Below are 13,067 nucleotides of genomic sequence, written 5' to 3' on the forward strand. Positions count from 1 at the left end.
TCATGTTAATGTCTCAGAATAAAGGTTCATTTGAAAAAAATGTAAATATTACATTTTTAATGGATCATTTACACCTACTCACTGAAACCTGAATATCTTTCTTCTTCTTTTTTAAATTTTCAAAAAGCTAAAAAAAATCACATCTCAATAAAAGAGATATATCTATAGTTATAATTGATTTGCATGGGGAATAAAGAAAACTATGCCAATGCCAAGATGCCTTTTCAAAACAATCAAATTTCAAATTATTTTTTTTCACTGTTAGCTTATAATGCTCTGCTTTAAAGATGAAAAAAAAAATATTTGAGTCATGTTGATTTCTGTTTTCAGCTAGATGTACCAACAAGTGGACAGACTGAGTCTTGTCTTCAAACTTCGCCAGAGAGAGACATATCCTGACTTGCCAAAATCTAATTGTAAAGTCTGAGCTCTTTCTACCTGCAACAAAGTGCAGAACAACCAGAAGGTAAGAAACGGTAAATGTCTGAAATACATTATAGCGGTCTAATTTCAAATATCTTTTAAATACTAAGTTACTAGGTGCTTGATTATCAAATGTATCAGTTAAGTGTCCATTTGAAAATAATGCCAAATCTAAATACATTCAGTATTGAATATTCCTATTCCATTTGAATAAGTTGTAACAAGCATGTTTTCACTTTGACAGTTGCATTACAATGCAATGTACAAGTACTTTGCAAACAAAGAGAGGAGAAGGATTTTATATCTCCATTTATATACAAAGTGGAGCAAATCTATGATCAAATGTGTATTCTTGTTTTCTTGTCAATTCATTGCATGTTCTATTGCAGAGGATCATATGAAAGAACAGTATTCTATCCACTGAAGAGGAGATGATATAAAAATCAAACATAAATGTAATCAAGTAAGATATTATATGTAATGGAATATTTCTCAACCATGTCAATTGGAAATGGCGGTGGCACAAGTGTTTAATGTGTGCACTGATGAAAATACGTCTGTAGTCTCAAATTAATTTACTTTCCATTATTATTATGTTACGTTAAGTATGATGTAAGGGTACTATATGCTGTGATGTATTAATCTTTTTTTTTTATCAAGGTGTCAGCAACAAATGGACACGCTGAGTTTGAGATCACATCCACTAGAGTGAGGGGGAGATAGAAAGATGTCTTGACTGCGATGTAAATGCCCTTTCCAGCTCACAAGTAAGTGTCAACGATTTGAAATTAGGAATATTATCTCATGAATTCAAACCGATTTATGCAAGGAAATCATATCCTAATCCACATACATATGAGAGCATGATACAATCAAATATTTGTGTACAAGAATTACAGGTGTCAAGATGACTTCCATCCTATATAATTCATTTTCAGTAAGATATGGCTTTAGAGCATCAAAGATGATAATAACAATGACATGATTAATGTATTACATGTAATACAAATTAATGTTGACAGTGACCTGAAGATCCAAAATCTCATACTAAGGGATTCATGAGATCATGATGATTAATTCTATTTCATGATGAATGTGTTTGTTTTTTGTTGCAGTATAAGTACATGTATCCTGTTTCACTCATAAAAATGATAACTTATTTAAGTTTTCATTGATTATATTTTCGACCAGAATTAGCACAAAGTGGACAAAATGGACCCTGCAAACCACAGCCAACTACGGACAAGAGAGAAAAAGAAAGAGACAGATGTCCTGACTACCAACTTCTAATCTGTGCATCCTGTACTCTATTTCGAAAAAAAAAATACGGGAGGTAAGCAATAATGCATGTAACATGTAAACCCCAAATAGGTTGGAATATTTTGTCAAGCCTTTGACATCTTGACCAAATTTTTGACTGTCGATCGTTCATTGGGCAGAAAATTAATGCATGTTTTGCTAAATGAATGCAGTACTGCATATGCATGTAGTCAATCACTCCAACAACTAAGATTCACATGAATTAACGCTGATTATTTTTTTTTTAAGCCTCTGTCAAAGGTGGTTGCAGGAGTCTTTATGTTGTTGCAGTCATCCATTCACACCGTGGCACATCTGTCCTATTCTCATCTTGCAATAACTTAACATGTACTCGGCAGATCATCTTCAAATTTGGTTTTATACAGAAGAGATGATTACCTGGGCCTTTTAGCATTTTAGTTTCTGTTGTGATTTTGCTGCTGATTGTAAATTACATGGAAACCATGATTTCTATTGACTGTAGAGCATTGCTACGATGGTATTGTATTTACCTTTGGATGGCAAAGTTACCATAACCTCTAAGCAATTTGACTTTGATTAGTTATGAGGGTATTTATGTGAAAAGTCACGGGGTTATTATATGCACGAAAGTGTTGAATGTATCCAGTTGCAGTATCAGGCAAGCACTACCTTGAAATTCTTCTGAATGGAATAAAAAGCTTAATGGAAAGAATTGGATATTTGGATCATGAAAGTTTCATACATTTTATATTTCGTTGTGTACTCACGGTTAAATTGCTACAATTAGGATCTACTGTATAAAATATACTTTATCGTTTTAAGGACACACTACATATAGAGGAAATCAAGTAACCGTATATCTTTAGCGTATATGTCACTGTGTCTTCACCAAAGATTAAAATGCCCATGTCACTTTCCTCATCAAGTAAAGACAGATACACCATTCTTCTCTCTCTCTCTCTCTCTCTCTCTCTCTCTCTCTCTCCAGAAACAACCCTGCCAGGCTGTCCGGTCCGCATCCAGATTCCGTATGAAGGATGTCATTAGAACCTGAACTTACATGTGGAATGCATCCATCTAAACTTCTCAAATGTAATCACAATGTGCTTTCAGGACTATTATAGAAGTTGAATACAGCTGTATTTATATGAAAGACTTGTGTATATATTAGGAATTTCTACTAATCCAGATTAAATGCTTCTTTTCTAATCTTTTTTGTTCTTTTTTTCTTTAGTGATGAAGTAAAACAAGGTCTGATATCAAAATGTGCACAACACTATTTGGCAAACAGAATTGACATTAAGATTTGATATAGATCTACCTCCAATTTTGATTGCAGCATTATAGGGATGAGGGATGGTCTACTTTTGGTTGAGATGGGGGCTGAGATGGAGATTTTGTGAAATAATGAGAACCCTGTTATGAAATATTAAAGAGTAAACAATACCAAGAGGAATTCCATATTTATTTCTTAAAAATTGGTTTTGAAAAGGCTGAGATGTACAAAAACAAAGAGGTCCTAATAAAAGGTGGCACCCACTTTTAATTATCATTCTGTGTCACTTATTTAAAAATTTCTCGGCCGTTTCAAAACCAACAACTTTAATCAAACAAACTTCAAATTACTCTAAGAATTTGATGTTCTTCCATATTTCATAAGTTGTTTTTAATTTGCTTGCAAAAAATTAAAGTCTGAATCTCCATCTCAACCAAAACTATACCATGCCTTCGAGACTAACAGTTACAAGCCGCATACGGCATACTAGTAGTTCATGGAAATTGATCCTGTTATTTCCTTTGGAGCCCAAACGCCAACATTGTAATCCTGTCAGATTGGAATGTCTTTTGCTTTTGTTTTTATGGGGGGGGGGGGGGGTCAACAAAAGGGAAGTGAACTCTGCCTTTCTTCATCAGATGGAGGAAAATATATGACATGTTGGTCAGAAAAAAAAAGAGAAAACTGCACGTTGAAGTGCTTAAAAAGAGAAAACTTCACAAAGGAACAGTTGGTGAATCTGAAGGGAAATAGCACGGAGCATGTTTTTTCTAGTTTAAGATATAAAAGACATAAGTAAAAGGTTCCAATCCAAACACCAAATACAAGAAGTAGTGAAAAGAATATGATCTGGTCAAGATGTATGTTTTGCCAGTTTTTTTTTTCACATGTGCCATAATTGTCATGATGTTGGTAATACTGTAATATATGTTAGCTATTCAGGGCCACAGCAATGTATTCTGGTACATTGTACTTGGAATAAGGGAAAGTATTAGAAGGAAGCATTACCCACGCGTGTTGGAGAGGTGATTTCTTTTTTTTTCTTCACTGAGAGACGAATACTCAGTACAGATATCTTATCACACTGGTCTGCAGAACACAAAAATAATATCAGACTAAAAGTAGAATTTTAAAAATTTGGCAGTCACCATTCTAATTTAGTTGTACAGTGACGAAAGTTCAATGCAACAGCGTACAGTCATAATTAGCTAGGATATGTAACCACAAACTGTGAAAAATATAGAGATATTGAAATATTGCCTAAAGAAAAAAATTTGTTTTTCCAGCTGGTGTAACGTTTGTGATGGTGGACACATATTATATGTCACATAAAAAAAAAAATGAGTTCATCAATGCAGTTAATGTAGTCAGCGCAATTTGTATTGTTGATTTTCAAAATCTTTGGATGTATGTCACAGAGATTTGTTCATGATAAACATTTTCACTGAGGACTCATTCTTTTTTAATGCTTTTAATCATTTTAGAAGATTGCTTTCAGATGGAATTTTTGTTTTTGTTTTTAGATATCCACAAATCGAGACTGAGGTTCTTTACCTTTCAAAACGAAATACTGTTGAAGACAAATAATTATTTATATTTTGCAGGATTCAAGCATGTTCTTACTGTGTATGGTATTTTTATCAGCATTTTGGTAACCAGCAACATATGTCAAGATCTGCTATTCTAGTAAATGTACGCTAATGGCAAATCATCATTTCAAAAAAGAGAAATTGCCTCGTTTACTGTTTACTGTATTTCATTGTGTGTTGATATAGTCCGTGAACGCTGTTTGAGACGGTGGTTGCGGGCGTGTGCACATTGTGTAGTACGTTTTGTTGGTTGACTGGGAATTTAGAGTGTTCGTGATAGCTGAAATGATTTTTTTTTTTTTTTTTGCACAAAGATGTGATAATATAGAACAAAAAAAAATCAAATTGCAAACAAACAATTTGTTACATGTCTGCTCCAAGAACATAGAACTTGGCCAAGGATAAATATAATCTGCACTATAGAATCGATGATTTCATCGACTTAATGATGGGAAGGGGAAATGAGGCTGTTGTACGCATTTCAATTCTATACTTCCTTTTTACTTCTTGTTTTCTTTTTTGAGGGTGATATTTGCCTTACTTTTTCACACAAATATCTGGGATACATAATATTCTGATGTCGCCGAATAAGTGTGCATTCCAAACAACGTTCATGTAAACAATCAACCATCATAAAAGAAACATTTAGTAAGTCTTCTGCGGGAGGATAGATCAAAATAAAATGCAAACACCTCGCCTTAGAACACTACAATAGTAAAAGTGATTTCGTGCCTATCCCTTGCAGGGCTGCGTTTCAGGGCCTGAGAATGTAAACTATAGCATTGTATTGATAACCATGAATTCCCAAGCATTCTCGGGGGAAGGGGTGAGTATGCAGGATGGGAGATTTGGTATCGTAATTTTTCCCAGTAAAACGTGATTTGTTATCACGGTTTCCATGACAACCATTTCCAAACATAGTAAACAATTTATATATAACTCTTAGGTTTCATTGTTAAACATAGATTAGTTAGATTGATACATTTTTCACACACAAAAAACATGTTTTAACACTTGTACGTTTTACAATCATGAATATTTGAAATTTTCAGGGAGTAACCTAATAATGATCAGTTGCCATGGTAACAACACTACTGACCACCCCTCTTTGTATTTTTTTTTTTTGGGCAAATAAGCGCATTTCAGTCATATCAAGGTGCCACAAAGAGTTTTTGCAGTCAGCTATCCAACCTGTCCATTGACTTCGCCGATTATGTAAGATAAATACCTACACGCACTATAGCATGTGCAATATATATGGGCCTACGCTATACACTCGATTTTTCATTAAAAATGCGCGTCCAGTAAAAATAACATAAAACGAGTTATCTTTCGCCTTATCTTATAAAATATCTTTGCTGCATAAGATATCAGGACATATATTATATTTCGAAAAAATAAAAACTTTTGAATAGATTGATTTAGATAGCTTAAAAAAACTTTGAAATATTGGTAGATTTTACAAAGTACAATTTTGAGTAAATCCTGGTTTTATGTTTCATTGCGCCATATATGTGCGTGTAATATTCTACATTCAAATGTATATTAGTCAGTTTCTAAATTTGAAATGGAAGATAACACATTTCTAGTTTGAAAGGTACTTATCAACCATTACTTATTTCGATAAAAAAATAAAAATCGTTAGTTTTGACATTCTTACAAATTTTGGGCTAAAAAAGACATTTTTCGGCAAAAACGCGCTTGACATCCGGCCGTACGCTAAACTTCAGTATTTTATCAAGACTTTCAGCTGGGAAACTTAGCATTAACAAATTTTGCCGTCCAAAGTAAAAAAAATCGTCTTGGCTGGCCTACTATGAAGTGAAGTGGAACTTAGCCAGTAATTCTGCCATTACTGTGGACAACTATATTTCATCTATTTTATTAAGAGATATATTCAATTAGACATATTAGACATATCTTAATTTGTAATAGGCATATTGAAGTGAAGTGGAACTTAGCCAGTAATTCTGCCATTACTGTGGACAACTATATTTCATCTATTGTATTAAGAGATATATTAAGTGATATCAAGGAAAATGTCTTGGAGTTGTATTTCCCTTGTTGATGTACACATATGCATTGGTTTGTCTTAATTTGCATCACTTGTGTCAGGAAATGGTTTGAAAGAAAATTTCGATGTCATCTTTTGACCTCTTTGCTTGCACACTTCAGGTCTTTCAACGCAAGGCAACGGCTACGCCAAGCACAATCGGACCGGTCACTCGCACTGCGTGACTGACCAGTACGGAAATATACCAGGTGAGATCCCATAAACTTCCTTCGTTCCACATACTTTGTGTCACTGAAGTGTTTAGAAGAGAAAGAGACTATATGTTTGTGCCTTGGTCACTATCGGTAGTAGTGTGTGTTGACCATTTGACCATCTTCTTAAACGTGTGTCCAGTTTCTTTTTCTCCTGTGTATCCCCTTTGATTTGCTTTTAGTTATGAAAGCCATTTGAAACCGTACCTGTATTCACTCAGGGTCACACATTTCTTTCACTAGATGGTAGAATGTGATCCTTCTTTGCATTTTATGAATAAAGTTGATGGGACATCTTATTTATTTATATATTTTTTTATAAGAACATGCCTGTAAAAGAAGTAAATATGACTTTATCTTAAATCTTCGTCTATGAAAAATTTGCTAGTTTGCAGAGGAATTTCACCTGTGATGAATTAAAGTACCACATATGTATGTGAGTGTGCTTCTACCAAAGTGTATTACAAAAATCTAAACATGATCTTTCTGTAGACGGCATAGACTGTAATATATATTCCTCATCGTCGTAATAGATACATTTTGAAAATAGAAGTAATAGAATGTTACTCTAATTTCTATCAATACAGGTGAGATTATACTGATAGAAATTTGATATTCGCATTTATAGATTAAAGAAGCAGCAAACTCTGCATTTCTTTCTACAAGATCTCCATTTTCTCCATCAGGTATTTATGTAGAATATAAAGTTTAATTTAAAAAAAACTGCTGAAAACTGCTTATCCAATAGTGGCGAGCCAATGGAGTAAAATAGCTGCAGTAAAAATGACTCCAGGTAGAGAGTATTGTAAACACTTCCACGTGATCACATTTTTTTTTTTGCACTTCGCCAATTTTAGTGAACTTAATTTTTCGACAAATTTGTGGATGACAGCACAATTACATTTCTGTACATAATTTTAGATTTCCCTGAAAAAAAAAAAATCTGTTTGCTTTGTTGTCAAGTCAGTTCAGCAGAGCGCAAAATTGGCAACACTATCCACATCTGCAGTATAATGCCAATTTAGCCCATTCTCTCCATCCCTTCTCTCTCTCTCTCTCCATTTCTGCCTCTTCATCTTCTTCTTTCTTCACTCTCGTTCAGTTTTATGTCTTTTTTTTTCCAAGTATTAACACAAAAATAGATCATTGTGTTAGTTTACCTGCTCTTGTGAGCTCTTTTTTTTTCTCCCCTTTTTGCTCTCACTTTATTTCATTGTCATTGCTTGGTATCTTCTCCTAATACTGAATCACTCAAGTCTTCCTGATTTTTGCCCTGATTTGCTCTTTTCTTTTATGATTGCAAGCCAGTTCAGGTTGGATTTTCACAAGTAAATATACCGGTAGTAGTTTGCTAGCTGCTAATCCTGGACCAGTATAGGAATCCAATTATGCATTGTACATGTAGGAAAATCAAACTAACAAATTGATCCGACATACAAGACAGAACACACCACTCTTACTCTAGGATTTAATGATACCTAATTACACGTGTTGAGAGGTAACCACAGGCTCAGTATGAAGCACACTGTACTCTACAGAACCTCATTATGATGACTTTTTGTAGGTGATTTGTTTTGTTTTTTTCTTTACTTGCTGATAGAAGATCAGTTGTATTATTGTCAGTGTGTGTGTTTCTTGCACTGCTCTCTCTATGCAGGGATGCTGACTTTTAACATGTTTTTCCAGAAATGACCAACAAGAAAAAACGAACTAGTCATCCAAAAATATCTTTATATTTATGCCATTGTTGCTGGCAAGCTCTGCAATTTAAGTATTTTTATAGGCTTTTGGGAAGAGAAGAAGATGTTCTGTTTATACGTAGTGAAAATGTCGCCTTTTGATTTGAATTATTGGGAAGTAGCAGCTGTGGAAGAGCACAGTATAAATCAATCAGGTGATGTGGATGAGAGGTAAATGCTGAACTTTTAGCCACAACTTAGCATGATTGCCCTAGTGGGGGGGGGGGGGGGGGGGGGAGGGGAATAGAAAAGGTGTAATGGATCAGAGCTTTTTAGGAAATGATAAGTCGGAAAAAAAAGGAGATGAGAGAACAGCACAGTAAATCATCAGCCATAAATACAGTATATGTCTCCAGGAGTCTTTTACAAGTAGGGAACGAAGGCATGTACATGCCAGAGCATAAAATGATTGCCCCGTTCCTCTTATGGCGGCGGATGAAAATTATGCGTTTTGGAGGCAACAAATTTGAGGGCTCTCTCATATCTCCTGTTACTTGACAGTTAGTGGGAGTTTTCTATAGCTTGTTTGGTATTAGAAGGTGCTTAACTCTGAGTGCAATAGAAATTCAGGTCATGGCAGTAAAAAAAAAGAAGATATATACAGTGTATGCTTGAAATTCAGGCCATAATAAAAAAATTGATAGAAGTATAATTATACTGGGGCGACAAGACCTCGTATCTACAAAATGTCAAATGTTCAGGAGAGCCAAAAAAAACGTGGCGGCCAAAGCACTATAGCGAATGGGATAGCCTTTCCTTTGACATGCCGTGGTGGCGTCATTTTTGGGTTATTTAAGACAGTTAGGATTTGGACAGGACATCACTTAACCGATTATTTGACCATTAATCCAATAAAAGTCATTTCCACCAAAATTTCAGATACAAGGTCTTGTCACCCTAGCAATGATATAACAGTGTTATTCTTCTTTCTTGCATTGCAGAAGTGTAGACACTTCTTTGATGCCAGTTTTCAGTCTTCTTCTGAGAGAAATTTCTAGTTCAGACTGCGCTGATCAGCTCGACATGAGGCATAACAGACCCCTTGTTTTGTCTTCTCTATTTTTTTTTTGTCTAGAGGCCATAAAAATATGATGACAGTTTGTAGTCCAATCACAGCATCTTGTTTTGACACTGCATTTCTATTTGTGATGAAGAATAAAAAGAGAAGGAAAGATGGTAAAATCTTGTACAAACACACCGTCCACGTATACCCAGGGGGTGCGAGAACTGGCGAGGGAAAGAAAATAAACGAGTCCGGTGTAATTAAAAAGCACAGGTGGAACGGAGATTGGCATGGACTGCCAAACAATTCCAAGGTGCGGCTTATGAACAGTGTGGAGACTTGTCAAGAGACTTGTCAACCTGTCTTACGTGTACGGTCTGCAGGTCTGTATAATACTAACTTGCCTCCAGATATGACAGATCTGGGATTTCTTCGGGAGACAAATACTACGCTGTTGCTTGTACTTGAACACTTGCAATCTCTCTGGTGCAATCCAGTTTCAGAAATAGCTATGTTGGCTTATTCCCATCCAGTTTGTTAGAGGGGATTTTATCATTCCAGGCACAGTATAAAGCTGTGAAACAACAACCAGTAAAAGGTCACAGATATCAATCCATCTATCTATCTAATCTATCTATTCATCTGTTGATCTATCCATCTATATGTCTATCTATTCATCTGTCTATCTATAGATCTATTTATCTCTCTTTCTCTCTCTCTCTCTCTCTCTGTATCTATCTATCTGTCTATCTATCTATCTATCTACAGCTGTATCTATCTATCTATCTATCTATCTATCTATCTATCTATAGATCTATCTATAGATCTATCTATGTATCTATTTATCTATCTATCTTCTGTCTATCTGTCTATCTATTCATCTATCCATAGATCTATCTGTAGATCTATGTATCTATGTATGTATGTATCTATCTATCTATCTTTTATCTATCTGATCTATCTATCTATCTATTCATATCTATCTATCTGTTTATCTACCTATATCTATCAAAACTATTTGTAACTTACTCTTAGATGCAAATTTGTTGCCTCTTGACGGGTTTGTAGAAATAGCTCCATTATTTTTCATCATCACAGTCACCATCAAGAAATTAGCCATCATCTTACTTATCACCATATAGGATCGACAGCTCTTCTTAAATATCTTAAAACTGAACCAATCAAATATAATGTATCGCTATAAAATCATGAAGGAATGCAACACATAACCCAACTCATAGCACAGAAGATCTCACCTTAATAGAGCAACACAACTCATCAAATCTCATCAGTTGATAGGGTCTGCCCGTATGTTTTATACCACGGGATGCTTTCAACAAATGGATGATGGCACTCCAATCATCATCTCAATCATTCGTCGGAGTTCTAACTACACGGCATGCACACAAAACCCATAGAAATTCACCGCACAGAGCGACTACGCCATTTTTTGGATAACATGCTTATAGCCACAGAGAACTCTTGCACAGAATTGTCGGCTCAGCCGATGTGAGTGACATCACAACTCTGCTTGATTTTTTCTTTTCTTTACTTTGCTGTCACTTGCCTAAGTAAAGATCTAAGAAATGTCTTGAATATGGAATACACCAACTACTTGATTAATAGCCAAGCCAGATACTAAGCAAAATTTTCCTTTTTCTCAGTTGTGAATTGAATACTAACCTAGGTGTCTTGTACAAAAATTTGGTAGGGGATGACTTAAATATGACATTGAACATTAACTTGAAAGCAGAAGAGGTGACATATGTCCTTGCATCAGGCCTTCTGAGGGTTGTCCCAATTGATAAACTTCATTGAAGTGATAAGTTGCTGATTTGGGGCAACTCAAATTCAAGTCTGACCCAAAGGGGTAGGCACGCAAGGTCTGTGGCTGCAAACGCTGGCTTGATGGACGGGTAGGTCTGTCGCCTGATTGCATGCGTGGGCGGCGTGAGAGGTGATATGGCATGGATGAAGACCGTTTAGGGGAGAACCGACGAGGCTCGAAACACGGAGCGTGCTAAACAACCTGTCGCACTCGCTTCGGTTGATAGCATCCAGGGTGAAATGAGACACTCGAAGAAGAGAGGAAAGCATGCTAAATTTAGAGAAAATTATCTTTTTTTCCCCAATTACGTTGGCTTCAGTCTTCTTGTGAACTCTTTTCTACTTCTACTACGTCTTTATCTTAAGTGTGTGTCGACAGAGACCAGCATTAGAATGGTGTGTATATGAATATTCATACCACATCACATTCAGCTTCTGTAGTGAAAAAAAACAAAGAAACAAAAAACTCAATTCATTTGTGCACTTCCACACACTGTCTTTGAATACTGAGAAGACATCTTCCTGTAGCCCTAGATGAAAATAAATGATCATTTCTTTAAATCTCTTTTATACTCATTGACAAGTCTATAACTGTCTTATGCTGAATATGACATTCAAACCGTAAGATATTTTATTTTATAGGAGCCCGTCTTTCCTCTACTTAATGTATATCGTGTCCTTTCCTGTCTCATAGTTGTAGCTGCATGTTTTTAGCTTTGTTGAATAGCAGTCCAAAATCTTTCATGCATGATTGCATGTGGTTGTAGAAATAATCCAGTGGCGGATCCAGGGAGGACCGCACTGGGCGCACGCCCCCCTTTTATTTCTTGTTGAAACAAGAGAAAAACAAAGAAAAAAAATGGGGGGAGGGGTGCATGCTCCCCCTTTAATTTTGTAAACACACCCCCTCTTTATGGAATTCCTGGATCCACCCCTGTAATCTACATCTATTCTAGGAAGATACCTATGTGATGGACCGCAAAGCAACAAAACAAGATCCTCCAACATACAAACCTTAAGAGAACTTGTTGTGTGTTGTAAGCTTTTTACAAATTTCTGTTCAGTGCATTAATTGTTTTATTTCTTCATCATTATGTGAACTCATCATCTATTTGTTATTAATAGTGCTGCCAAGTCTAATCTCTTATCACCTTTTAATTGTCTGATGATATATAATATAACAGTGTGAGGTGGGAACATCTTTCAACTTGTATTGAGTTTATGAAAGCATAATTCTACATGGGGATATTGAGTGCAGTATGTTATCTCGCTTTTTCTTTGATTGTTACAATCTTTTCAGGTTTCTATTCTCAGTGCGCAGTGTAAAACAAACTTGTGTAAACAAAACAAGGTCTAATTGTACAAAAGACACTCATCTTCTATTAATCCTAACATGTAAATAAAAGTAACACTAGAAGATGAGCATATATATAACTATGCAGCTCCCAAACTGTGGAATAACTTACCATTAGAAATCAGGAAATCCCCAACCGTAGCAGTCTTTAGATCAAGACTCAAAACACTTTTTTTTGTTGCTTTTTAACCATGTGTAATTATCAAGTATATCAGGAGCTCTTGCAGCATAGAAGATTATATGCATAGCGTCTGCCCTTTAGGAATTAATGTTGTCATTATCATCATTAATTTCACCTGTGAAGTTTTAT

At 35.4% G+C, this 13,067-nt stretch overlaps 1 protein-coding gene and 1 long non-coding RNA gene across 2 annotated transcripts in view; both read left to right on the forward strand.

Annotated features, from left to right (window-relative positions):
* Positions 1–13,067, forward strand: part of LOC139719500 (probable 3',5'-cyclic phosphodiesterase pde-5) — a 130,418-nt gene that overhangs the window by 16,540 nt on the left and 100,811 nt on the right. Inside the window, exon 2 of the mRNA XM_071630918.1 lies at positions 6,745–6,831. Coding sequence (XP_071487019.1) covers positions 6,745–6,831 — 87 coding nt within the window. The remainder of the gene's footprint in view (positions 1–6,744; positions 6,832–13,067) is intronic.
* LOC139719529 (uncharacterized) lies at positions 1,108–2,823 on the forward strand. Its single transcript, XR_011710109.1, has 3 exons — positions 1,108–1,190; positions 1,615–1,756; positions 2,693–2,823. It is a non-coding gene; the product is annotated as an uncharacterized lncRNA (long non-coding RNA).

This window comes from Diadema antillarum, unplaced genomic scaffold (assembly GCF_040938485.1).
Source record: "Diadema antillarum isolate AM-2024a unplaced genomic scaffold, OU_Dant_1.0 scf00000111, whole genome shotgun sequence".
NCBI classification, from domain to species: domain Eukaryota; kingdom Metazoa; phylum Echinodermata; class Echinoidea; order Diadematoida; family Diadematidae; genus Diadema; species Diadema antillarum.